This window comes from Mercenaria mercenaria, chromosome 1, assembly GCF_021730395.1.
Source record: "Mercenaria mercenaria strain notata chromosome 1, MADL_Memer_1, whole genome shotgun sequence".
Lineage (NCBI taxonomy): Eukaryota > Metazoa > Mollusca > Bivalvia > Venerida > Veneridae > Mercenaria > Mercenaria mercenaria.
Genome location: NC_069361.1, coordinates 1,072,370 through 1,098,641, shown reverse-complemented (window position 1 = coordinate 1,098,641; position 26,272 = coordinate 1,072,370). Strand labels below are relative to the sequence as shown.

Here is a 26,272-nt window from a genome sequence, read left to right as displayed (position 1 = left end):
ATCTTTTCCATCTGCTAGCTTATTAGTATACTTGTATATTTCTAAACGAGCCATGTGTTTTACTTTGCCATTATTTCAGAACAAAATATGCAACAGACTATGGTTCGTTGAAAGTTTCAATTCTACGGATACTTTAACTCGATATAAAAATGCGAAAATTTGCGCGATTTTTATTACATGTATGACATTAGACGAACTGAAAAGGTAATTCAAACACTAGTAATTTTCATCGCTAGACGTGTAAAGAAAGTACATTTTATGCCAGGGAAAACGCTGAGTTTTGACCGGGGCTGTTTATCATAACAATCTCGGCGGGTTTAGGATTTCAATCTGCCGATGTGCTATACATGTTGAACCCATTTGTATCATGATACTTATTTGCGGAATGTTATCTCGGTTTTACAGACTAGTATTTTAAATAGACGTATATTTTGGGCTATGTTTCTGACACTCCTCACTGTACTGTATAAAGTTCCATCGTTTTATTTCATAGTTTGACACTTTTAGTGCGAACATGTTTGAAGCGTGAATTAATATCTATTTTATGAGTAAAAAGTGGACAAGTTATTAAGGAATAAAGTATAAAAGAAACTGAAAAAGAACCAGGAAATAACTAGCATAAATAACAACTTACCAGACTATCCAGCTCGTGATTTGATGAAAATAAGGGTTTATCCGATCGTGCCTGCGGATAAGATAGGAAAAATAAAGTTAGATTTTTCCCACAAATAATCTGTCATACTCATTTTTACATACGCTTTTACAACAAATGTGGTATGGAATAGGTTTTATTGTTGTCATGATACCTTTTGAAATATCAACACAACAATTTTGTATGGAGCAGTCTGACTGAAGCATCCCCGTATAGAAAATAAACACTCCAAATTACACTGAGATTCTTTAGAAAAAAATCTTTCCGTTACAATATGTAACAGAATTCTAAAAATACATTTAAATTAATCAACAAAAAATATGTGTCCTGGTAGGATTTCGCCGAGAGAAAACATGATATATTTTGGCCTGGAAGCATTATCAGGTTTTTGCAATACATGTTGTGGGAGGACAATGCCTGTAATTTGTTTTTATTGCTGGAAGTTCGTCCCAACATTCGCGATACGGGCTTTAGTCATTATAACTATGATCGTTGTAACGACCTTTAATGTTTAAATACAACCCGAATTGTCAATTTATTGCGTAAGTTGGGTAATAAAAATGACTAGCTATATCTACACGAGACCATTTGCTGGCTTATGATTCACCGCAATTTTAAATGTATAAAATACACTTAATATAAAAATTAAAAAAAAGTCCCGTAAATCGGTTTAAGAAATAAAACCTTTAAAGTTAAATACATTCTTATTAAAATAATTTATGCATTGCGGATCAGCGTGGTTATTGCCTTTTTATGGTTTTATTGAATTTAAATTCCACACAACCATGTTTTGTTCAAGGTAGAATAAACCTATTCTTTAAATTGAAACTAATCGTTTTAATCACTTCTAAAGTATAAATAATGTTATTTTTTGATTGTATAAATATGAACTGTTATCCTGATTAATCATTGTAAATGTTATAATATTAAAAGTCGAGACAAGGGTCACTTTACAGCGGATTTAAGATTTTAAGAGTTTAACCGAAACTGCAATGTATACTAAAGCAATTGTTTGTTTTATAAATGAGAAAATGGGCTTAGAAGGTTAACTGTATGAAGTGTACAAAAGCGATTTTTACTGTACCAGTATTTTCTTAAAGCATAATTGAAAAAAACAGAGGTCCTACTTTTGATAAAAAAGGTCCTACTTTTAATAAAAAGAAAAAAACTAAGAAAGACAACAATAAGTAAGACGGAGTCGGTCGCGGGTTTTTTTTTTTTAAGAAAAAGAACAAAAACATACGTACCAGGACCTGTTTACTAAAAACTGCTATATCTTCATTGAAAGACTCTGATGAGCACACGTCCCCGCCAGCAACCCCGGGCTCTCGGGGTGTGCACGTTGCCAATTCACATTTCTCAAATATGAGCGCCAACAATGGGAATAACGGGTGCCTAAAACACATACAAAAATTTCCAAATGATTTTACATCTTGCCAGAATCTAAGTTTTTTGTTTTTAAAAATATTAATATTTTTTATTCCCTCTTTTCCGTTTTTTGTATCGTTTACTAAGTATATTGTTTCATTTTTATCTATCTAAATAAGAAAATTGAGAGACATATTCATTGTTAAACTGAACCAACTTTTTTACCCGCGTTGACCAGTATATTTAATTTAATTTATTTTTTTAAATGGAATAAATTCCTAATTTTATATTTATTCAGTGTAATTAATTATGTTTCTTGAGACAGATGCGAAAAGCAGTGTTATCCAGTTTGTTTATGTCGTTTGGGAAATAAATGGTTTTCTTGCGTGTTTACAAAAATATGTTAATACATATCGGCCAGCCATTTTGTTTTGCTGGTTATCAAGTTTATGTATTGATGTTTGGCCCGGAGCATCACTCGTGTTTCTGTGTTTTATCACATAGTTTACTGAATATGTGATCGCTAAAGGTATTCCACATTTTTTCCCTGTGTTGATGAATTGTCAAATATATGTGTAAAATGATAGATATTGTGTGTAGTCTATGTGTTATGGATAGTTGATATATCAATTACCACAGATTTGTTTAACAGGCATATTGACGAGCTATTGTCGAGATGAAATGTATCCTCATATCGGACATATGTTATCAATGGTTTAATGTTCACAAAAGTTATTTGAAATGTCTGTTAACGTGAACAAATATTATATTCGTAACGTATTTATTGACTTAATTTGCGTAATATCCTGAGCGGCTTGTTAACGTTTGCTTTAGTTTAAAACATTAATTTTCAATATTAGTGTGTTTACATTTGACCTTAAATTAAACACGGTGAGGTTAAATATACATGTTTTAACATTATATATAAGCGCTTAATGCATATGTTTATAACATGTGCCTTCCGAAAGCATTGTTTATAAAGTAAATCCTGCACTCTGGTAACATTTACAGATCTTGTTTTCATAACTTGTTCACTCCTCACTTTTTATCAACTTTTCTTTAACTTATATCCAAGTATGGGTTTGCCACACTTACCCATATATCGAGTCTTTATCCCGTTTTAATTGACTGTCCTGTGTTGAATTTGTCCCCATACTCGTCATTGAGTTACTTGTTGAGTATGGAGGGTAAGAACTATGCATAGATCCCCCATGATTTACACTACTGTGTGGGGGTATAGAGTGTCCACTGGGGATAGAAGTCCGATGAGGGTCGTACATGCTCTCCATACCGGCCAGGGCCCCGCCATAGTGGGCCGGGAAATCGTTTTCCAACTGAAATTAGAAACAGACACATTTCAGATATATATCCCAAAATATCCAGCTGAGTGCAGAAGTAAAGAAAAAACTTAAGTTTCAACAAACTAAGCACCGTTACGAATTTTCCATTCTGTATCCAAAAATCATAATTCACGGTTATAAACTTCCATTAAAACACAGACACAAAACACCGCGTAGAACGTCGGTAACCCAATTACGAAAATTAAGAATCGCTATATCCTTACCCTTTGAGCCATGGACCCGTTTCACGCAGTCCAAGGCAAAGGCTACTAAGTATCCGATTCCGGAATATCCGTCTTGTCCGTGGCTACTGAAAACACCCTGTTTTTCCGTCAATATGTATCCGGATGGCATAAACAAATCCGAGATTCTGTCAAAGAAATACAAAACTGTCAATGTTAGTAAACGTTTCTACTCACTATCATCACAAGCCTGGTTTAGCAAGTATGTTGTCTCTAGTATCGGCCGAACACGGTATAGCTGTCAATCATTCTCCGTACGCTATACAGCACACCGAACGAACGAATGAGCTGTCAGAAAAAGATATATCGTCCTAAGGCGGGACGGCGCGTCGAGCATGAGGCGCTGTTTTCTACTTTATCGACCGACTTAGCGAATATACGGCTGTTTCAAATTTTAGTACATAGGATACGGATCAGACCACACTTGGGGAATTTACAGATAAGAAAAATGATTTTCAGTTATGATATATCGCATTTTCATACAGTCGGGAGATTTGGTGGTAACTCCTTGTCTAAATGTGCCGGAGTTATTATAGTAGAATACCAGTGTGAGCCTTTCCTGACCCAGTTCAGTCTTTCTAAAAATATTCGCTATAAATTACCCTGTAACAAGATTACCTCTCAGACAGGAAAAATTGTTTCAAAACATGAAATAACTGATCACTTTAAGCCCACAAAAGTATTACTTAAAGCACTGAACTCGTGATTTTCAGAATGGTTAATATTTCATAAATTCTAATGTGCTTAAATATATATGTGACAAAGACGATATGCCAGACACTTGCTCACAGTGGGAAAGAATAAACGTGTTGTTGAATGATCTGCGGTGATTTGTGTTTGTCTCAAGAAGACATGTAAGACGAAGTGAAACTGTGAAGTGTTTAAATCTTCAAACAGTACTGATATGTCAAATATGTATTAGCTCTATCTGTATGGTTATCCGTCACAATGATAAAACATTGAAGAATGTGACAGTATTTTTAGCCGTGTGATATATGTAATCTGCCGCTCACTATGTTATTGTTCCCCCGCTGTGAGCCCTTCTGTACTGCTCAATGGAGAGGCGGGAACATGCAAATTGTAGTCCTCCTCAATTTCCCACTACCCGCCTTTGAGTACGCCTACTGAAAATCGATCCGCCTTGGTTTTAGACTCATTGCTGTAAGTAGAATCGATAACTCCGCCTTAGTGATTTGTGTTGATTATGAACAAACTTGAGAAATCTTGCAAAACTTTGTATTTTCTTCTTTAGACAGCGATTTTCTTGTTTTTTCTATTTACTCATTTTAAAAGTTATTTTAGATCTCGGAAAGTTAGTTTTCTTGAATTTTAGATATCATACGTGAAACATATGGACGCTTTTTATTAAAAGGACATGTTATTTATAATAAAACGATTAAAATTAAGGTAAGAGAGCGGCGTACACATGACGCTCCGACTGGCATTTTCTTTTGCGAACATTTTTCACAAATTCTTATTAGAATCTACACTCATAACTATTTATGTATAATTATATTATTATATTTCTGTAAAATCTAATTAAAGGCATTTATAAGTAAATTTTCATTTTATTTTTATTTCATTTTAGATACATACCGAAAGTAGACAAAATGTTATTGATTGTATATGTTTCAACATGAAATTTAACTCTGTGGAAACTTATGTTTTATATTTATTACTTTTCATTAGAAACATAAAGCGTGCTGGTATGTTAACTACCGTATGAAATTTGCGACCGTTCACGCATTTTAACAACATGAATGTAATTTAATATAACAATCGAGCTGACCGCAATAACATGGCTCATTTGCTTCTACCATGTAAAATTATGTTTTTCTTAGCTACACATAAACCTGACATTTCATTTGGTGAAAGGCAAAATTTATTTTTGATTGTATTTTGTTAGTTTTATTTTTAGAAACAAAACTGCACTGAATCATAAGTAATTTTGTGTCAATTTTTTTATCATAGTCCGTCAGATATTGCATTATACAAAACATTCATGATAAATAAGCATCTTAACTTATATTGTACTTTTTACATATGTTTTATTTTCATAATTATGCGAAACATTCTTTTGAATTGTTTAGACTTATTGGCCATAAACTACTTCGTTTTACTACGGAAACTGGTTTTGATGTTGTACTTGGAAAACAAATATTTCACAAAGCCGTGCGTTTTGAATGATTATTTGAAACAGTTAACCTGCCAAGAATAGATTGGGTTAAGCGACCCCTTCATAACCCTGAAATAGAGGATACAAAAGCGATAAGGATAACGTGTTGATAGAGCCCATGATAACAAGACATCCCTGATGACACCCTGAGATGGCAGCGATATCGGGTGCGCAATTTAGCCCCGATCCCTTGGGTCACCGGAAACCTACTAAATAGACGACAAAATACAGAAACCACCTAATAAAATGGCCATAATGACCCTTAAACTTTCAGTTTTATTTCCATAATTGTGCCGATTTCGTGCAGAATCAAAACGAAATGAGCCCCTATCACGGAAACAAATCGAGTGTAAATGGATTTTCTAGCTCACTGACTAGGTCAAGATAGCGAGCGAAATTTAATTAATTTTGTTGATAAATTGGTTTTTAAAAATAAGCTAAAGCTATCATTTATTTACGTATGAATATTACGGCAGTTGACAGGCCCGTGTTGAAAAGGTGACGAAACGCAAATGTGGGACATTTCTGGCAGGTTGATTTGCGACAGCCTTACATTTACATTGTATTTTAAATTAATACAGTACCATATAATTTCCGGATGCACCTTTCAGTTCCATGATTTAACAAAAGAAAACTTCAATACTTGATCCCTATCGTGTCTTTACAAGACATAGCTATATTTTTTACAAAAACACAAAGCTTTCCAAAGTATAGTTTGAACAATAGCTGCATAAATGCCGAACCATTAATATCAACAGATTGTACACAGTATGCAACATTTGTATTTGAAATTATATAATGTATTTTTTACTATACATTTTGCATGCAGTTGGATAAATATTTGTACACAGTATCTAGAAGGGAACCATTGCTTCCTATAAAACATATGTTGCCAGTTCTATACTTTTTCGGCATATAAAACACAAGAGCAGAAAAATATGATACTCCCTATTGGTCAACAGCCAAAGAAAGGAACTATATTATACTATACAGGATTGCTATATTAATAAACAATACACACATACAAAGATTTATCCTAAAAAGTACTGAATGGTTTTAATTTCAATGATGAGTTTTAATTTCAGTAATACGTTTGCCTCCTATAGTTTTGTTTCACATTGATATGAAGTATATGTATTATATGTCGGGTTATGATGTACAAATATGAGACACAAATAAACAATTATACTATAAAATATATGTGTGACTGGGTTTATTTCTGTTTGTGCGAATAAAATTTATTCACATTCGGATATACCTTTCCTTAATTTAATTGGGTCATTTCTTTTATCAATTCATCTATTTATTTATTTGTTTACTTCTACATCTACTGATATAATTTCTTTCTCTCTGTCTAATAAAGTTTGAAAAATTGTGCCATTTTATAGTCTTGAAAAAGTTGAAACTAACGTAAAATATGCGTTTGCAATTTGAAAAAAAAATGACGGATTTAAATATGTCATTTTTTTCCTGACCGATATTTGCAGAAAAGATTCTATAGCTCTTTAGGAGATGGAATACTTAGTCAAGAAAGCAACATTCGGAACCACTCGGCTGCAAGTGAAAGTCCCTGTCCTGAAGTTAGCACAAACCTGTCTAAACCCTCTCTAAATTAATAGTACACCCGGTATTGCATACAATGCTTTTGAAAGACTCGACATAATAAAACATACTTGAAACCCAAATGTATCCCTCCGCATAAACGCTACAAACCGGTGATATACAAAAGTAGCGTGTTATTATTATTCAGTAACAAAATTAAGAACGAATAATCTTTCCTGCTTCCTACAAAACTTGTACGTTTTGACCCTTATTCTTGTTCAAAAAAGTGATATACTAGCGAAACAATGTGACAATGACAAAGTTAAAATGTCCCATTGGTTTCAGTGAATTTAAAAGTATTTTGTCACATATAACTGTCAGCATAATATTGCTGGATGCAAACACACAAAAGAAATGAAATTTATTTATCACCAAAATTTGCCCGTGTTCACAAATAATTTAACACCATTTAGAACATTTGAAATAATAGATTAAGTATTGAACATATTTTTCAGCGTTTGTCATTCCAATTTTTACTTGGATTTTCTATTTCTTCATTTATTTTGCTTTGCAAATTGGATGGGTTATTCTGTGGGGTACACTTAATTGTCCATTTTGTACGATTATTCACACCTACCTCATATTAAGTATATTCATAGAATATTTAACATGCAGACCACTGGACATATAATGTAGAATTTCATGTTCCGGTATTCGCTAAAATTCAATAATGATGACCGTCCAAAAACTGTTGAATAATTCAATGAATGTGAATGAAATGCTAGCCTGTCAAGGGAAATGAATAATGTGCAAAAGAAATGAATTATTTTATTCATTCCTTGACTCTCTCTGCTCCGTGTTCCGTGGGGAACAATCCAAGTGCGAGAGCCTTATTATTTGCGAGATACGAAAACTGTAGTGTTGCGTCCATTAAAAACACGTTGCGTACGCAAGATGTTTAATTAATTACTGACAAGAAAGAAATTCATTAATAAAATTTCCTTTTCCCCGTGCTTGTGTTTATGGTATCAGCTGGTTGCGAAACAGCATATGATTCTAAAAATATTAGTTTGAAGGGATATATATGTACATATATATGTACATGTACCATTTAGTCTATAGTGGTCGTGTAATATTCTTTGAGTTCACATGTACATGCTGGGATTCTGATGTTAGACTGTGCTGACATTTTCTGTACTGCACATTTCCATATTTCATCATATTCTTATAAACATAAACACTCAAATGAACGGGTTCAGTTAAATTTAATCAGCTTTTTTACATTCAGGGGAATCAAACTTTTCAGCAGATAGCAATCTATTACGTCGTTCAGTCTGTTAGATATAAAAAGTGTCAATAGCTAAAGAACAGTAAATAAAGTACACATTAATTCATCCGATCCTACAACGCGAGGCTTGGAGAGTTTTGTAAAAAAAAATGTTCATACGCGAGTACTGAATCTTTGTCATATGGACAATTACTGAAACTACTGTCTCAAATTTAAACATTAACCTGAAAATGAAAGTCGCGTATGTTAATATCTGCATATTATAGTGATAAAATATTCTTGTCTATGTATGTTACTTAAATGATAGCCTGTCGTGTTAATTGCATACATACGCGACCTACATTTCTTTAAGATCAGCTTTGAGAGATGACTGTTTTTCAGCACTTGCTTGCAAAGGTGATGCAATGGTGTTGCAAAATCAACGCAACGCGTGATTTGTGTGAAGTTGGCGTCAAAGTCAGTTTCTGATGACCACAATTTGCCGACCACAACTTGTCCATACCGGGAAACACGTCTGGCATACTTAGTTTCATTTTAATTCCATCTGTAGAACTATGTCGTAATTATCACGAGCTCCTCGAAGCTTGTTTATTTCGTTCTGAAAACTTACCCATATTCTCACAACAGAAGATAATGAAGGGTCCGCAAGGTCGTATTATGTTCTCTTTATTCCTTTTTTAGAAAACCTATTTTAGATATGTGACTCATTTTACAAGGTTATTTAAAACGTTTTATCAATCATGACTGGTTAACGGATTATGTATATTGTCATGTTGGTGACATATCAAATCGATGCAACAATGCTGAGATTAGTATTCATGGTGTGGAGATATTACGCCACCGGTAAGAATGTCTTCCCCACGAAGAATGAGTTCATTCATCGACCGCCATGTTTAGCCACGTGGTTTTGACACCTCCTGTGGTTGGTTATTAAACACTGCAACTTCATGGCGACATATATGCAGTTCAAGCACGTCAGCTTTTGTGCATCTTTTGAAAAATGATGGTGTAATGTTGTTTTTACTCCTGTTACATATTGGCAGCATTTGCGTGTGTTATTGTAATATTTGGGCAGCTTTAACTGAGGCGATTATCTTTCATTTAATCATTTATCACTCTTCGCACAGACGGACCATATGAACATACCTTTAATCGCAAATGAAACATTTATTTCTTATCTGTATCGTATATTTCACAAATCAAACAAAACTCAATATAGAACTGTAAGTCGATTAAAGGAACTATTTTTTTTCTTCAAGAGGAAAGTACGGTCTTTTGTAAGATTATCGCTATTTGAATGGGAATTTCAGATAAAACACCCAGTAAAAAGCGTTCAAATATTGATCAAGTGTCGTATCGTAGTTTTCCCTGAGATCAAAATGTGTTTTAGATTTACTAATCTTCCTTTAGATCCGGTCTGGTCTTAAAGGATAAAGAAAACATAATGTCCCACAGTTAAAAACAAATCGGGCGATATATTTTCTCAATGGAATGCCTTTTTAGGACCTTGAAAAATGGAGCAGCGTCACGTACATTTTCGTAAGCACACACCCCTACAATATATGACGCATTTTAAGTGATTCCCTGTGAACTGACAACAACAAAACTGTCTTGAAAATTACTTTACTTAATACCAACGTGATTAAGAAATTGTGAATCTATATCAGTGATTCCAGACACTTCTTTGTCTGAGAAAAATGTTTTGCCCTTCTCATTAGTTACAAGAGTCCCAGAATTCAAAAGTTAACAATATATACAGCATTTGTGTTTCATGTACCTATACATTCATTTCAGAAGTCTTTGCCTCCCTCTTCAGATGAGAATATTCATTATATGTTTACTCGGAAATGAACGAAGATAGTTAAAAGGTTATAATGCTTTTGCTAAATATACGACTGCAACAATTTTTCTAGTGTTTCTGTAACCATTAAATTATGCATCAGCCCGCCTTATCTGTTTTAACATAAATTAAAAGTCTTATGGAACCTTAAAACAATGTTCTAGGGTCTAAAAGGACATAACACCTTTCACATTGTTTATATTGCAAGACATTACGAATGGATTATTTCTCCCAATTATCCTTAACTCAGAATTTCATAAAATGTAAAAGTTACATGCATTCACCACGCAATTTCTATACAGCCCTAGGAAAGCTTACATTTCATGACATCATTATTTTTTACAGACTTCAAAGAAGATAACCATGCATCCTGGACTTGGTAATTTTTGTCGCACTTGAAGTAACAACGCTTTGCCATTCTCCGGCATTTTTATAACTGCTTAAAGCAGTCAATAAATTATGATACTATTCGATTTTTCAAGAGGTCTCCGATAGTTTTACATAAAATGCATTGATCATGCTTCATACATTTGTGTATTTGTTGAACCAGGACCTCAAACATAGAACAACCAGAACCTCAAACATAGAACAAACTATGTGATAATTTCTAGTGTATTTGTTTTAGTTTTAGTTTAATCATATTTTATTGTAATCATCACACAAGACATTATAGTAATGTACATCAAGACAATATTATACAGATACATATGTAAATATATATACAACAGCAAACTATCATTATACAAGACATATATATTACTACTGTACATTAGGAAGTATTCAGTAACTTTGCGAATGTGTGATAATACAAAAGGGTTGGACCACAAGTGTATTTGTTGAACCAGGACCTCGAACATAGAACAACCAGAACCTCAAACATAGAACAAACTGTGATAGTTTCTAGTGTATTTGTTGAACCAGGACCTCGAACATAGAACAAACTATGTGATAGTTTCTAGTGTATTTGTTGAACCAGGACCTCGAACATAGAACACATAGAACAAACTATGTGATAGTTTCTAGTGTATTTGTTGAACCAGAACCTCGAACATAGAACAAACTATGTGATAGTTTCTAGTGTATTTGTTGAACCAGGACCTCAAACATAGAACAAACTATGTGATAGTTTCTAGTGTATTTGTTGAACCAGGACCTCGAACATAGAACACATAGAACAAACTATGTGATAGTTTCTAGTGTATTTGTTGAACCAGAACCTCGAACATAGAACAAACTATGTGATAGTTTCTAGTGTATTTGTTGAACCAGAACCTCGAACATAGAACAAACTATGTGATAGTTTCTAGTGTATTTGTTGAACCAGAACCTCGAACATAGAACAAACTATGTGATAGTTTCTAGTGTATTTGTTGAACCAGGACCTCAAACATAGAACAAACTATGTGATAGTTTCTAGTGTATTTGTTGAACCAGAACCTCGAACATAGAACAAACTATGTGATAGTTTCTAGTGTATTTGTTGAACCAGGACCTCGAACATAGAACAAACTATGTGATAGTTTCTAGCGTATTTGTTGAACCAGGACTAGCGTATTTGTTGAACCAGGACCTCAAACATAGAACAAACTATGTGATAGTTTCTAGTGTATTTGTTGAACCAGGACTAGCGTATTTGTTGAACCAGAACCTCGAACATAGAACAAACTATGTGATAGTTTCTAGTGTATTTGTTGAACCAGGACCTCAAACATAGAACAAACTATGTGATAGTTTCTAGTGTATTTGTTGAACCAGAACCTCGAACATAGAACAAACTATGTGATAGTTTCTAGTGTATTTGTTGAACCAGGACCTCGAACATAGAACAAACTATGTGATAGTTTCTAGCGTATTTGTTGAACCAGGACCTCAAACATAGAACAAACTATGTGATAGTTTCTAGTGTATTTGTTGAACCAGGACTACGTATTGTTGACCCAGGACTCAAACATAGAACAAACTATGTGATAGTTTCTAGTGTATTTGTTGAACCAGGACCTCAAACATAGAACAAACTATGTGATAGTTTCTAGTGTATTGTTGAACCAGACTAGCGTATTTGTTGAACCAGGACCTCGAACATAGAACAAACTATGTGATAGTTTCTAGTGTATTTGTTGAACCAGGACCTCAAACATAGAACAAACTATGTGATAGTTTCTAGCGTATTTGTTGAACCAGGACCTCAAACATAGAACAAACTATGTGATAGTTTCTAGTGTATTTGTTGAACCAGGACTAGCGTATTTGTTGAACCAGAACCTCGAACATAGAACAAACTATGTGATAGTTTCTAGTGTATTTGTTGAACCAGGACCTCAAACATAGAACAAACTATGTGATAGTTTCTAGTGTATTTGTTGAACCAGGACTAGCGTATTTGTTGAACCAGGACCTCGAACATAGAACAAACTATGTGATAGTTTCTAGTGTATTTGTTGAACCAGGACCTCAAACATAGAACAAACTATGTGATAGTTTCTAGCGTATTTGTTGAACCAGGACCTCGAACATAGAACAAACTATGTGATAGTTTCTAGTGTATTTGTTGAACCAGGACCTCGAACATAGAACAAACTATGTGATAGTTTCTAGCGTATTTGTTGAACCAGGACCTCGAACATAGAACAAACTATGTGATAGTTTCTAGTGTATTTTCTTTGATATATATATATAACTGTTTAAATTTTTGATCGACGTTATCACAAGAGGTACACTGATTGCTATAAAAGTTATATTTTAAAGGACATGTCTGTTGTTATATGAGACATGATGAACTGAATTTGTGAAATTTCAATTTTTATTGATATTTGATGTAAATAAATTATTATACAAATAATAAATTTGGAAATTATATGTAGAACCTTGTCACTTAAACATTGTGCTTTGCATCACTGAATATTAACTTCATTTCTTTGTATAAAATTTGTTTTGTTCTCTTGTAATATTGGGCAGAAGTTAACTAAAGGGTGACTAAGAAGCATGTGGTTTCAAGTTTCAAGTTTATGTATTCAATCCATTATGCTAATAAGCCCATGAGGACAACAGTCCAATACATGAATACGCAATTCATGAAACACACCTGTATGCCTTCATTTAGTCCAGCCAGAATGTTATAATTGCCAATTTGTCCCACCAACCTCCTAATTGGGCATGAGCCCACATCGACATAACAAACCTTTGAAAGTAGTAGTAGTAGTAGTAGTTTTATTTGGCACAGGTGTGACATATAACATTGGTGAACTTCATCAGACTAGAAATATGGCATGACATAGATAAATTATATGAAATAAAAGCCATGTAATGCTCACCAATACCTGGGGTAACACAAAAAAGAGGAAAGGATTCCTATTTCCATTGTGGTCCCTGATATTGGAGGTATGACACAAAGTCATGTTATAATTATATATTCAGTATGAATAATGCACAAATTTACATAATTCAGAAATGTATTTGAGATCACATATATTACAGCCAAAGTTTGTATCGCATTATTGAAACATGAAATAGTGCATCACAGAATTTGTCAGCGAAACTTTAAAAACTATCATTGATATTATTATAGTGGAGGTGGTAGCTTTGCTCCATAGTTTGTCTTAATTTTCTCGCAATATGTATGTGCGAATTGAGTCATAAGCGCTACGTTCTTGTTATGTTCTTTTCTCAAATGACTTTTATAAGGCCCAAAATATACATAACCTTTTCATTTTTAGAAGTTTAGTAAAAAACTACTTTTTTTTCTGCAACATTCTTTTATACACCGTATTTCATTTTTGCAAATCTAATGAGATTTTTGCCGAAAATGTATAAAGATAACTTTTCTTGTATAGGATGTGGTTTCTATGGTAAATTAATTGAACATTTACACAGAGTTTATGGTAGCCAGCGTGTACTTTTAACTTCTGAAATGTTTCTAAAGGCAATAATAACCAGCGAAAATAAGTCTAAACTTCATTTTAGTCAAACAGGAATACACAAACGAGATGTCTCGCTCGCAATTGTGTTGTCAAAACCCGCTAGTGTAAATCAAAAAGCTTATTATGTAAGATATAAAGTTTTTTTTAACTTTCTGCTTTTGCAATCAGTTATGATATTCGAGAATACATGTTTGTAGACGTTTAAAACTTTCTTTTTACTCATCTAAAGCTGAAGATGAATTATATGAAACAATCGTCCCAGCTCTATTGTCAGAACCCTCATATGTAAATCCAAAATGTGTTTTGAAGTTTTACTGTCGAAACCCTAAAATTTAAATCCTTTCGAACAAATGTGTTTTGAAGTTTTACTGTCGAAACCCTAAGATGTAAATCTTTTCGGACAATGTGCAAAAAAGCAGTTTTTGAGATAGATCAATCAAGTCACAATCAAAGCTAACATGATTTTAAGGATTGTCTTGTTTTACATACGTGCATGCAGCAAAATCTGAAAGCCTATTCGAAGTATAACGCAATTATACCATTTGCATATATCTTTTACATATTTTTCAAAACCCCTAAAGGTTTCTGGACAATCTAATTACCGAAACGAAATAAAACATTAAAATGTTGTTTTTCCATCTTTTCAATGAAACTATGTGCATCAGCATCTAACTTGATAACTGTATGTAGTGTATACACAAACTGCGTCAATTCGTACAGGTTTTGTTTCTGTGTGTATATTTACTTTATGCGCATATTGGCACCAAATTTTGACAAACAAGATGTACCAGGTACATAATTGAGATTGCGCTTGTAAAACAACCTTAATTCCTATATTGCACAAAGGTATATACCATATTTATGGACCGTATAGCTAAGCCACATTCCGCGCGGTGTTTGTACCTATTTGTCCGGTGCAAAATATGAAATCAGTTCGTTATGAAAGAAGACTTAACACAGTATTTTGTCATAATTCAAAATAAGTGCCCATATCTCTGCAATTTTTTTCACACCTAATAAAGATACAACCATTCATTTAAATTTCAACTATTCCTTTGATCTTATTTAGTGAAATCTAGATAGTTCGATCTTCTGTTTGAAATTTTATAAGGCATTGGAATGTGATATGGCCAGCTTTTTCGTTGCCAGGTAACAAAAGCAAAAGGTAATCATTACTTTGCGATAACTCATAATGTTACAAGCGGCCTAAAGAACTTCGATCTATACTGCATGTCCCGTAGTAGGCATCCTAGGACGGCCATCTTTGCTCTATGGCCGGTCGGTATGTAACTATTGTAACTTCGTTCGATTTGTTATTTATAAAACTATTTTGATACAACGATAAAAATCTTTTAGATTTTGTAAGACAACCTCTGTTGGTTCGAAACCCTTTGCGTGATGTAAAGGTCTTTCTTCATCTAGCTGGCTTACGTATTTTGATGGCTCTACACAAAAGCAGGTGCAAAGCGGCTTTAGATACAATGATATTTTAAAAGTGATATTGTACTTCAAAATGATGCTCCAATTATCTGTCATATTCTGTGAACAATTTTAATACCTTTTAAGATTCAGTATTATATATGTTGGTGGTTTTTACTTGTTAATTAATAAGCCTTTCTTCCTCTTAAGTCAGAAACGATTGCAGAAGACGAAAACTGTCCATTAGTATTATACCAAATTTATACTAAAGAGTATTATTAAAACAATATTTCAGTATTTCCTTGAAAGCCGGTTTACTTTATTTGCACTCTGACACATTTCTTTCATTGCATTTCCCGTTCACAAAATGTCTTTCAAACTCCACATTTGAGCGGTTCATAAAAGTTAAAAACATTTTCTTGATATTCTGATTAAAAGATTGTTCTTTCAAAAGTGTGCCTTCCGAAACGAATAGAAACATCAAGATGTTGAGCTTTTGCATATCTTTTAAATAAAACTAAAATAAATCATCATAAAACACGATATTTGTATGCAATATACACACATTGCGTATCTGAACAAATAAAGAGTCCATAGTTAAAAAGCTTCTTTTGTTATTATACAGTATGAGAGTAAAGTATAACGTACTATACACGGTGCATCACGAGAGCTCACTTGCAAAACAGTATTCATTCGTATAGTATCATGTTGGTTCAATGGAGCTAGTTTCTGGAACCAGGGGTCTGTTATTCCGAACATTTTCACAATATTTATGAAAATATATAACTGTTTAATATATCTCAATTTGAAGTTTGTCGTTGAGTAAAATCATTGTTTGGAGTTCAGATGCGAAGGAATTATAACAAAAGGGCGCATCTGAACGACAAACAATGATTTTATTCAAGACCAAATCACTATATTAGATACATTATTTCGATTCTAACACGTTAATACCAAGGATTTTTAAATGCATCCACAAATATTTGCCAGTTTTGTTAGTTTCTTTCCGAGCGCGTGACGATATGACGTAACAATTGTGTTGTCAGAAAAATGTATTGTTGTACAATAACACACAGTTTTCAGCCTTCTTTGTCCAACAGGAAAATGGATCGGGTCGTGGTTAAGAGTATGCAACAATTCACTGTACGTCAGAATTATTACGTCATCAATGTTTCTCATTGCAGACCTGGTCTTCGTTTTGGGGAGGCTGCGTTTTTGGTACGTGGCATTCCCTGTTTGATATTTGTCTTTGTTTATTTTTCTGTGCATGACCGGAAGTGATTATCATTTGGAGCACACGGCAAAAATACGCAAATTATTGTACGCACGCATTTAGTGTATAATGATTATGTATAATATACTTACTAAAGGTTAGGGTTAGTATTACCATGGTTACAAAATATATACATTAAAGAAACGCTTGAATCCGGTATATACCGGAGTATTTACCACAGGCGCTCCAGGTCTGCAATGAGTCACATTTTACGTCACAGCGTCAACGTTGTAGCGGCGCGTTAGAAAAGAGAAACCGATATAAAACAGGAAATATTTGGTAGGTGTCGTCACAGAAGTACATGAAAAAAGCTTGATAACGTGTTAGAACTCGGTAATTTGCTCTTGAACACAAACATTGTGCGTATTATTATATCATTCGGGCTGCGCCTTTGTGATATAATTTCTCCGCATCTGAACGCCAAACAATGTTTTTATTCAGCGACAAATCAGTGGGTGCAATATATTAGGTCTTAAGTAATACTTTAAATTTATTTCCCGCAACATAACAGAAACAAGCCGACACTGGCAACATGTGTACGTGGTTCAATTTTTTATTTTTTTTTAAAGATTCAATGTTCTAAAGTAATTTTCAAAATCAGTCAAACAATTCCAAAGTCAAAAGAGTACAAAAATGGAAACCATTCCATGACAATGGGGAAAAATGCGGATTTAAATTCATTTTGAATATACATATAATTCATTTTCAGCAAATGATAAAAATTACTCATATTTTCAGCGAGAGAGTAAGAATCTATAATGCTTTATGTTGAAACATGTGTAACCATGGTTACTATGGCTTTTCTTCATTCAACGTGGTTTAAAATAATAAAAAAAATGTCATAAGATTTTAAATGACGTCATAAACTCAAAACTGTTGACACCATATTCAGCAATAACTGTCAATATATTTTTATTAAAAATTCTTTCAGTGTTGTAAATGTTAGTAAGATGGGTTTTAAGTGAACTATGCCCCTTCCTCTTTAAGTTATGATCATTTCGGATGATGAAGATTCTCTTATCTCCATAAATATACCTTTGTTTTTTGTACTGAAGATTATTTTATAACTGATTACTTTAAAACAATATTTCAGTGTCATAGTTATCGAAACAGAGGTTTTTGAAAATAATTACTTTGAAATATGTCTTGGAACATGAAAGATTGACTTTCTCGGGCTGTTTGCAATGCTTAACACTAAAATGTCTTCACTATATTTGTTGTGTAGTATTGAGCAGCTATTTCTAAGCTTTTACATTTTCGTACGATACCAAAATATAACACAGTTTAATTAAGTAACCAGTGGTCAAGTTATTGTTGGGCCTTTATACTTATTTAAAGTATCTAAGTTCAGTGAGCAGTCTGTTTGTAATACTTTACGCAAAAGATGTTTTTTATTGAAAAGCTAATGTAATGTAACTTGTACTTCAAGACAATGGCAAATCTTAAAGTTTATTAAAGATTTACACACACTTAATACATGTAGCTAAAATTTTACACAAGAAAAATGTAATGATCACGATATGACCTTGACCTAGTGCCCTGATTTTTACATTCTGCAAGTCGTCTTTACGAGGTTAACAAATGATGCCAGTTTCACGAAAATCCTTTCAATGGCTACGAGGATATGGAGCGCACACAAATTTAAGCCATCTGATATTTGACCACTAAGTGTGGCCTTGACCTCGCATCTTACTACCTGGGTTGCACACTCTGCATGACATCTAGATGAGGTGAACAAATGATGCTAATAAAATACGAATCCCTCCAGTTGTTAAGGAAATATGGAGCTATAATGAAATTTAAACTATTTGACCTCTAAGTGTGACCTTGACCTTGAACGTAGTGTGTCCTTGGTCATGTGCTCTATATGTCATCAATAATGAGGTAATCAATTGACGCTAGTTTTATGAAACTGTTTCCAGCGGTTTAGAAGACATGCAGTGGACTGAAATTATCTATTTGACCTTTGATTTGAAAATGCTACCTTAACCCTTGGTCTAGTGACCTGGGTTGTGCACTCTCCACGTCGTCTTGACGAGGTAAAAGATTTATGCTAGTTTTTAGAACATCTACCAGGCCGTTTAGAAGATCTGGACACGAGGTTAAGTTATTTGACCATTGACCCTTGACTTAGTTTTAAAGTTATCAACAGCTAGTGGTATGAAAATATTCCCAGTGGCTAAGAAGATATAGAGCGGACACGAAGTAATTTGACATTAAATATCCAACTGTGACCTTGACTTTCCACTTAGTGACATTGACTGTGAGCTCTACACATCGTCTCGGCAAAGTAAACGATTGATATCAGTTTAATAAAAATCACCCATACAGTTAATACAATGTGGGGCAGACGCGAAGTTAAGCTATTTGGCCTTTGGCCTCCAAATGTGGCTTTAACCTTTCCCCAACTAAGAGAGCGGTGAGGGGCAGCATAATTATTTATTATATTAAAATATTATATAAAACATTTTTTTCTCAGAACTAACAGTAGATAAAGAAAAAGCAAATTTGAAAGAGAATCTAGAAGTACCGGTAAGTGTTTAAAGTATATCGCTCACCTGTTAAACTTGGTCTAGGAATTACCAAGATAAATATCCTGACCACGTTTCATAAAAATAGGGTCATAACTGGCCTCCAGGGCGTTAACAAGCCTTTCTTTTGATTTGACCTGGTGACCTAGTTTTTTACCCCACATGACCCAGTTTCGAACTTGGCCTAGAGATCATCAAGATAAACATTCTATGCAAGATTGTATCGAATCAAAGCATAAATGAAACCTCTATATGACTGAAAGGGCCAAAATAGAAAAAATTGCTCCTTTCAGGGTCAATTAGGGGCCGTAACTCTGGAACCTGTGATTATATCTGATGGATTCATTCATCATGGAATCCAAGATCTATTGTTGTTAAAGATATTTTGCAAGTTTATATCAAATTAAACCATAAATGAAATCTCTATATGGCCGCAAAAGCCAAAATAGCAAATTTTGGCCCTTTAAGGGGCCATAACTCTGGAACCCACGATAGGATCTGGCCAGTTTTCAAAAGGAACCGAGATATTATGCCAATACAAGTTGTATGCAAGTTTGATTAAAACCGATTGCAAAATGTGGTCTCTATCGTGTTAACAAGCCAAACTAGCAATTTTTGGCCCTTTAAGGGGCCATAACTCTGGAACCCATGATGGGATCTGGCCAGTTTTCGAAAGAAACCGAGATATTATGCCAATACAAGTTGTATACTAGTTTGCTTAAAATCAATTGCAAAATGTGGCCTCTATCGTATTCACAAATAATTGTTGACGGGCGGACGACGGACGAAGCTCACATTGTCACTACGTGACAGGTGAGCTAAGAAGGTTTTTTGCTTTATTTATTTTTTTTTGGTTATCCAAATATGTTCTGGGAAAATATTGGCAGGTGTAGCTGGTCGGCCTCCGATAGCCCTCCCTCCCACACCCCACATTTGAGTCGCTCCTATGCCAATGGTATGGTATAATAAAACTCATACTAATGTCTGTATATCATTACTCCATGACGATTATTACATACAAATTCAGCATATTTATGTGCAATAAATCAAAACCAGATTAATTTGTATCTAACTGCATATTCAATCTAATTTACTAGATCTTAGTTCTATTTCTAAATGAACAATTAGATTTTTTATACTTAAATTATATAAAGAAAACACTCAGCAATACCGCAAATCTCGTTTCAACAGAACAAAAATGAACATATTTTGGTTCAAGAGTAATTGAAGTTTGGACTGAAGCGATAACAATTTTGAACTTTTTCGTCAAAATTCATGTTTAGCCGTAAAAGGACTCGTTTGATTTTGACCAAAGACTACGTACAGGCATGTAGTGCTTATACGAGAGTATGCAGTTGAGTCCTCATTATTTTGAAAAAAAAAAAACAACAACAACAACAAAATCAATATTTAATACAAAAATACTAACAAAGTGTTCCTTGGATCACATGGTACATAGCAAAAGCAATCCAATCGTACCCGAAGAAAGAATCAATGACATGTTGAAAATGTCGCCTATTCACTGACTAGCAAGGGCAGCATACAACATCTCACCAGCTCGAGTCTGTTGAATGGACAGCCTATAGTTGTTAAACTTAATTTAGCTATCAGGTATATGTCAAATTGTACGAAATGCATTCCTGAATTATTTTTTTTCTGAGGGAAGCCCTCATACCCCCTTGCAAGAACGGTATATGCATTTCCCTACCTCAACAACTTGCTGTTTCACGGCTCGTGTTGAATTTCAGTCCACTTCAAATCGGACTGATTACAAATGTCAAACTACAAATTCATATCAAATAAAGCAAAGATAAGAAGTCGAGTTCATATTTATAATATAGCTATAATTATGTTGTCTTGCGAGAATTCGAACGTATCATACAGTATTTTTTTTTAGGATTTTCCTATTATATATAATTTGTTCAAGTGTAATACATCAATTTCCGAACTTTGATAGCCTCACCGAAACAGTAAAAGTCTCCAGACAAGATACATCCTTACATTTAAAAAAAAAAAAAACATACAAAAACATAAAGCTTTGTTATAAATGAAAGATACTGAAAATAGAGTACAAGCAGATCCGTGGAAAGCAATGAACGCAACCGAGCAAAATTATAGCACACTCGGTTTGACAGGTAATATTTTTTGCTATACTCCTCAGTACAAGCATATGTAGAATTCTATTGTAAATACATGGGATGGTGGACGGAATCCAAGTTCTCAAAGGTCCAGCAAAATATAACAACACTAAAGTTCAAGTCCGGGAAGACTTTAACTGTTCAAACACACAAACCAACCAGCTTAATTAACGTAATGTTTTGTGTAAACTACAATTTAATTGTAACCGCATTGCGGGAAATATACAATAAGTGGACTGATACAGCTGTAGTAATATCTATACTAATCACTATTTTAACCATCCTATATGATGTCATTTTTCATGCTCATTGACAATTTAACTATTTAACCAAACTATGACTTGAGCGCCGAAGATCGGCGGAACAATGAATTTTGACAAACTCGTAATAAAAAAGCAAACGTACATGAATGTCATTTCTTCATACTATCAAAAGTGTCTTGGATAGAGTATATAATGTAACAAGAACTCGTATATTACTTTCAAAATGTATTTTGGCACAAATATTTTAGGTAATTCCACTTTACCCTAATATGTGAGTATCTAAAACAAATGCAATTTATTTATTAATTCTTGTTTTGCGACTTTTTCAAATGGGTTCTTGTAGAATAATTAATAAAATGAGTGATTGCATAATTCGATTGTTCAGTAATACTATCATCCAATTACAAATAATTTTTTTTTCCAAATATTTGTACAATTTCAGAAGTACTAATCAAGCAATTTTAAAGACATTGGCAAATAAATGAATGCCGCGTAATTTAAGTGTATATACGTTGTAAAAGATCACATAAGAAAAAACACGAGTCCCTCATAGTTCTTTATACAAAGGAAATTGCCGTTAAGAATATAGCAGTTATCATATGAATTTCCAGAAGTTGCTCTAGTTAACGTCTCGTGTGTAAGAGAAGCCGAAATCCATTCCATATAATCAGGTAATGCTTGGAATTAAATGAAATAGTCACTTTAATCAGACCAGGGGGATTTTAATCAGTTAAGATATTTTCATCGTGATACGTTTCTGAGGGGTTGTAACCCCTATTCTATCTGAGAAATTGCTGTTGCTAACATCTTAACCCAGCCCTCGTCCTTAGAGATCCATTCGTAACGTTACTAATACACCCTGTCAATCAAAAACAAAAACTGGAATTTAAAACGGATCTGCACCGAATCTTTATTTATAAAGAAAAAAACACAAGTGCCGGTATCGGCCTATAGCATCTCATTTTCGATATTATCCGACTTTATTCAGTTTAGGGAACAAGTGCCGTTAATAAAACAGAATCAAGGGATTTTTTCTGTCTTGTCAGGGGAAATTTGTGCAAATACACCATGCGCTGATGAAACATGTTCATATATAATTGCGGTTGAAGCTGAAAGAAGTGTATATATTACTCTTCAAGATGCAACACGAAATGGGCGAGTCTATTCGGTTACTGAATATCTGGTCTGAACTTGATGTGATTTTAATTTGACAATTATTAGCATATCATCTTTAAAGTGTTTAGATATCATGTTGTCCGAGTACTGGTCTTTGTCCGATCTGTCAGCAGAATGCCAGTTTGACTGTTGAGCGTTTTGTGCGATATGAATGCTCGTTAACATACAAACGCTTATAAAGGTGTTACATCCCTGCAGTTCGTCTGTCTGCACGTCAATTTGTCATGTCAAGTGCGGCCTGTTTCTTACATGTCGGCGGGATGAAGAGAATGTAAGTGGACACACGAAGAGTGTGCAAAAAAAGTCCAATGTCACATCCTTCTACATTTTCGCTAAAGCACTGTGTGCCAGTCAGATTAAGGAATGAAAAAAGTATTTAACATTTTCTATAGAACATCTGCATCGTTATGATTTTAAAATGGACGTACTTTTTATTAACATTTGTGACAGTCAAATATATTGATTCTTTTCAAGACAATAAAGTTTTAAAAATAATAAACGCTTAATGTACATGTATTTTTTTCTACTTTGATTGAGGTCCCCTGATTTTAACTTGTGACTGGCGGAGAAATCTACTTTTCGTAAACGTTGCAAAACAAAAAACAATCCGGACGTTTTGCACTACGTGTCAGAATTTAAATACGTTAAAAGGTGATATTATACTGTAGGAAGTTATACAGCTACAAGACTTGCCAGTATTTTTCAAGAATTGTAACTCAGGTTGGTACAGCATACTCTGATACTAATTCCCATAATAACTATGCTGCTCCTAGACCGTTATGTTCACACATTGACCGGGCAGATGTTAAATCTTGCATTTTTTCTTTTCTTTTTTTTCAGTGCTTGATGTAATGTCAACTTTTATTCTAAAGGATTAGTACCAACTCTCTACAATTACGTACGATATTTTGCTGTAGTTTGTTTTTTTAAAGCACACAGACAGGCACACACACACACACACACACACGCACACGCACACGCACACACACACACACACACACACACACATTTTAAGCCGTTCTTGGAAATTAAAACAGAAGTATCGAGCAGTACTCAGTTTGGTAAAAAGTACTTGATTATTCTAAATGCACGCTAAATATTGTATCTACTATTAAGAACATTGACGAAGGAGGCAAGTACTTTCATGAGTCAACTACTGTAATACAATTGCTAATTTTATGAAGAAAGTTTTAAACAGGGAATAAACACGCGTGTTTACATTTTATACTCGTACTACAAACAGGTGTACCATAAATATGTGCCTTTTTAAACGGATGGTTTGCCATTTTAATTTGATTTAATAATCATGGTGACTGCATATTTTCGTCTTTATTCTCCGTTATGCGTAAAGCAATATACACACCTTTCGTTTTCGTTCACTACATATTTCGTATGATACTAAAAACCGCACACTCATTTTGTGTTCAGAATAATGGTAATTAAAACTCTTGCACATCGATGTATCACCCTTTGCATAGGGTAATTAACAAAGAAAATCGCTTGATTACCAATTTGATTCTCCAAAATTACATTTTAGAGAAAGCTAATGACGTTTAAACAACGAATTGCTTTTGAAACGTTGTGTGACCTCGCACGAAAAACGATCCAACGTTAACGTAGTGGAACGGCTGAGTAACGTAAATTAAGCCGCCGTTTTTGTTTTATTCCGTTTTATTTCGCCTTTTCGTCGTAACATACAGGTAAATTTGCCGCAGGGAAATTTTATTCACCCCATCAAAACCATAGATTGAGGATTTGGGAGTGACAGCTATATAAATTTTGCGGGGAAAATGGATGATATGTCATGTTTTGACGAATTATGATGACAATTATAACCTAGCACACCTGTTTATATCCATGTATACTCTAAAATGACTTTGTTTTCACCACCTGGGTTGGAAAAAATATGTAATTTACGGAATAATTCTTTAACAAACAGTTTCCTCCTTGTACAATTTAGCTGGATTAAATTAACTGAATGGTTTCTATATTATTTCAGCGAAAATTTAATAGATAGAATAAATGTCAGTACTGAGTTTAGGGGCCGTACTTTGACATAGTCAACTGTAACAAATATCTTGGTTTGCCGATACTGAACGAGTTGGTCTGTTATTGCAAATCTATATGTAAGATCATATGTACAGAATAAAATGATAAATATATGTTCAAATTACATTTATTCATGAAACTTATATACATTTATTACAGAACAAATGTAAGCGTTGAATACGGATAGGAATCCACCGGCCAGACAATGGGTTCAGACTTTCTTTAGCAAAAACCCCCATAATTATAACATGGTAGTTTTTAATATACGAGTACCACAATTTGCCGATCTACGGTATGTGCTATATGACCCATCTAGAGCTCAATACCGTATCTTGTTGGGTTAAATTTAGAACTGGAAAAGAATATGTAATTAAAATCTATTTCTGATGTCATATAATACGTCGTTAAATGGCTTGCCAGTCAATAGAAAAAACAATTGACCATTGGTCCTTCGGATCTCGGGTAATAGTTTTTACTATAAACTGACAAGCCATTCAATAAGTGTGTAATAAATGATTTAAAGTAGTGTATAGCCTGTGATATACTTTAACAATTCGCTACCTTTTGATTGCTTCACATGTATGTTCAGTTAAAATCACCTGTAACATGTTAGAATATAATTTAATACATGCTTTGTACATATTCCGGCTGATTAATGAATGAATTCTCAATACTTATATGGCAGCAAAACTAATGTCATTGAGATTTGTGTTACTGGACAAGCCGATTAAGCCGGAGGTCGTATGCTAGAGTCGCACCGAGTTTGCAAGGTTGCTATCGCGCACTCTCATACGGTATTGCAATGGGACACGGGTTTTTTTTGGGGTTTTTTTTTTAGGAATAGACCTAATTCATATAAGTGTTAAAACAAATCTTATCGAAATTAGTAAACGCTGAATAGGTATTGTATATTAAATTATTCGTCTTGTTTCTGTCGTGGTATTTTTTGTATGAAAAAAAATTAATATCTGCAGCGGGGATCTCTGCTGCTTCGTACCGCGTCCAACGCCAAACGTTGTTTCCGGTGTTGTGTATTTCATAGTTGCGATATGCACTGT

General features: G+C 33.9%; 1 protein-coding gene across 3 annotated transcripts in view; it reads right to left on the bottom strand.

The window, feature by feature from the left end:
* Positions 1-26,272, bottom strand: part of LOC123545201 (homeobox protein Meis1-like) — a 153,572-nt gene that overhangs the window by 119,626 nt on the left and 7,674 nt on the right. For 2 of the 3 annotated variants that reach the window (XM_045331546.2, XM_045331544.2), the window contains 4 exons: positions 3,585-3,730; positions 3,116-3,354; positions 1,900-2,047; positions 635-685 (listed from right to left, as the gene is read on the bottom strand). In XM_045331546.2, coding sequence (XP_045187481.1) covers positions 635-685; positions 1,900-2,047; positions 3,116-3,354; positions 3,585-3,596 — 450 coding nt within the window. In that variant the 5' untranslated portion in view covers positions 3,597-3,730. Of the gene's footprint in view, positions 1-634; positions 686-1,899; positions 2,048-3,115; positions 3,355-3,584; positions 3,857-26,272 lie in introns of those variants that run through there. The other variant, XM_045331545.2, reaches the window with a different exon arrangement.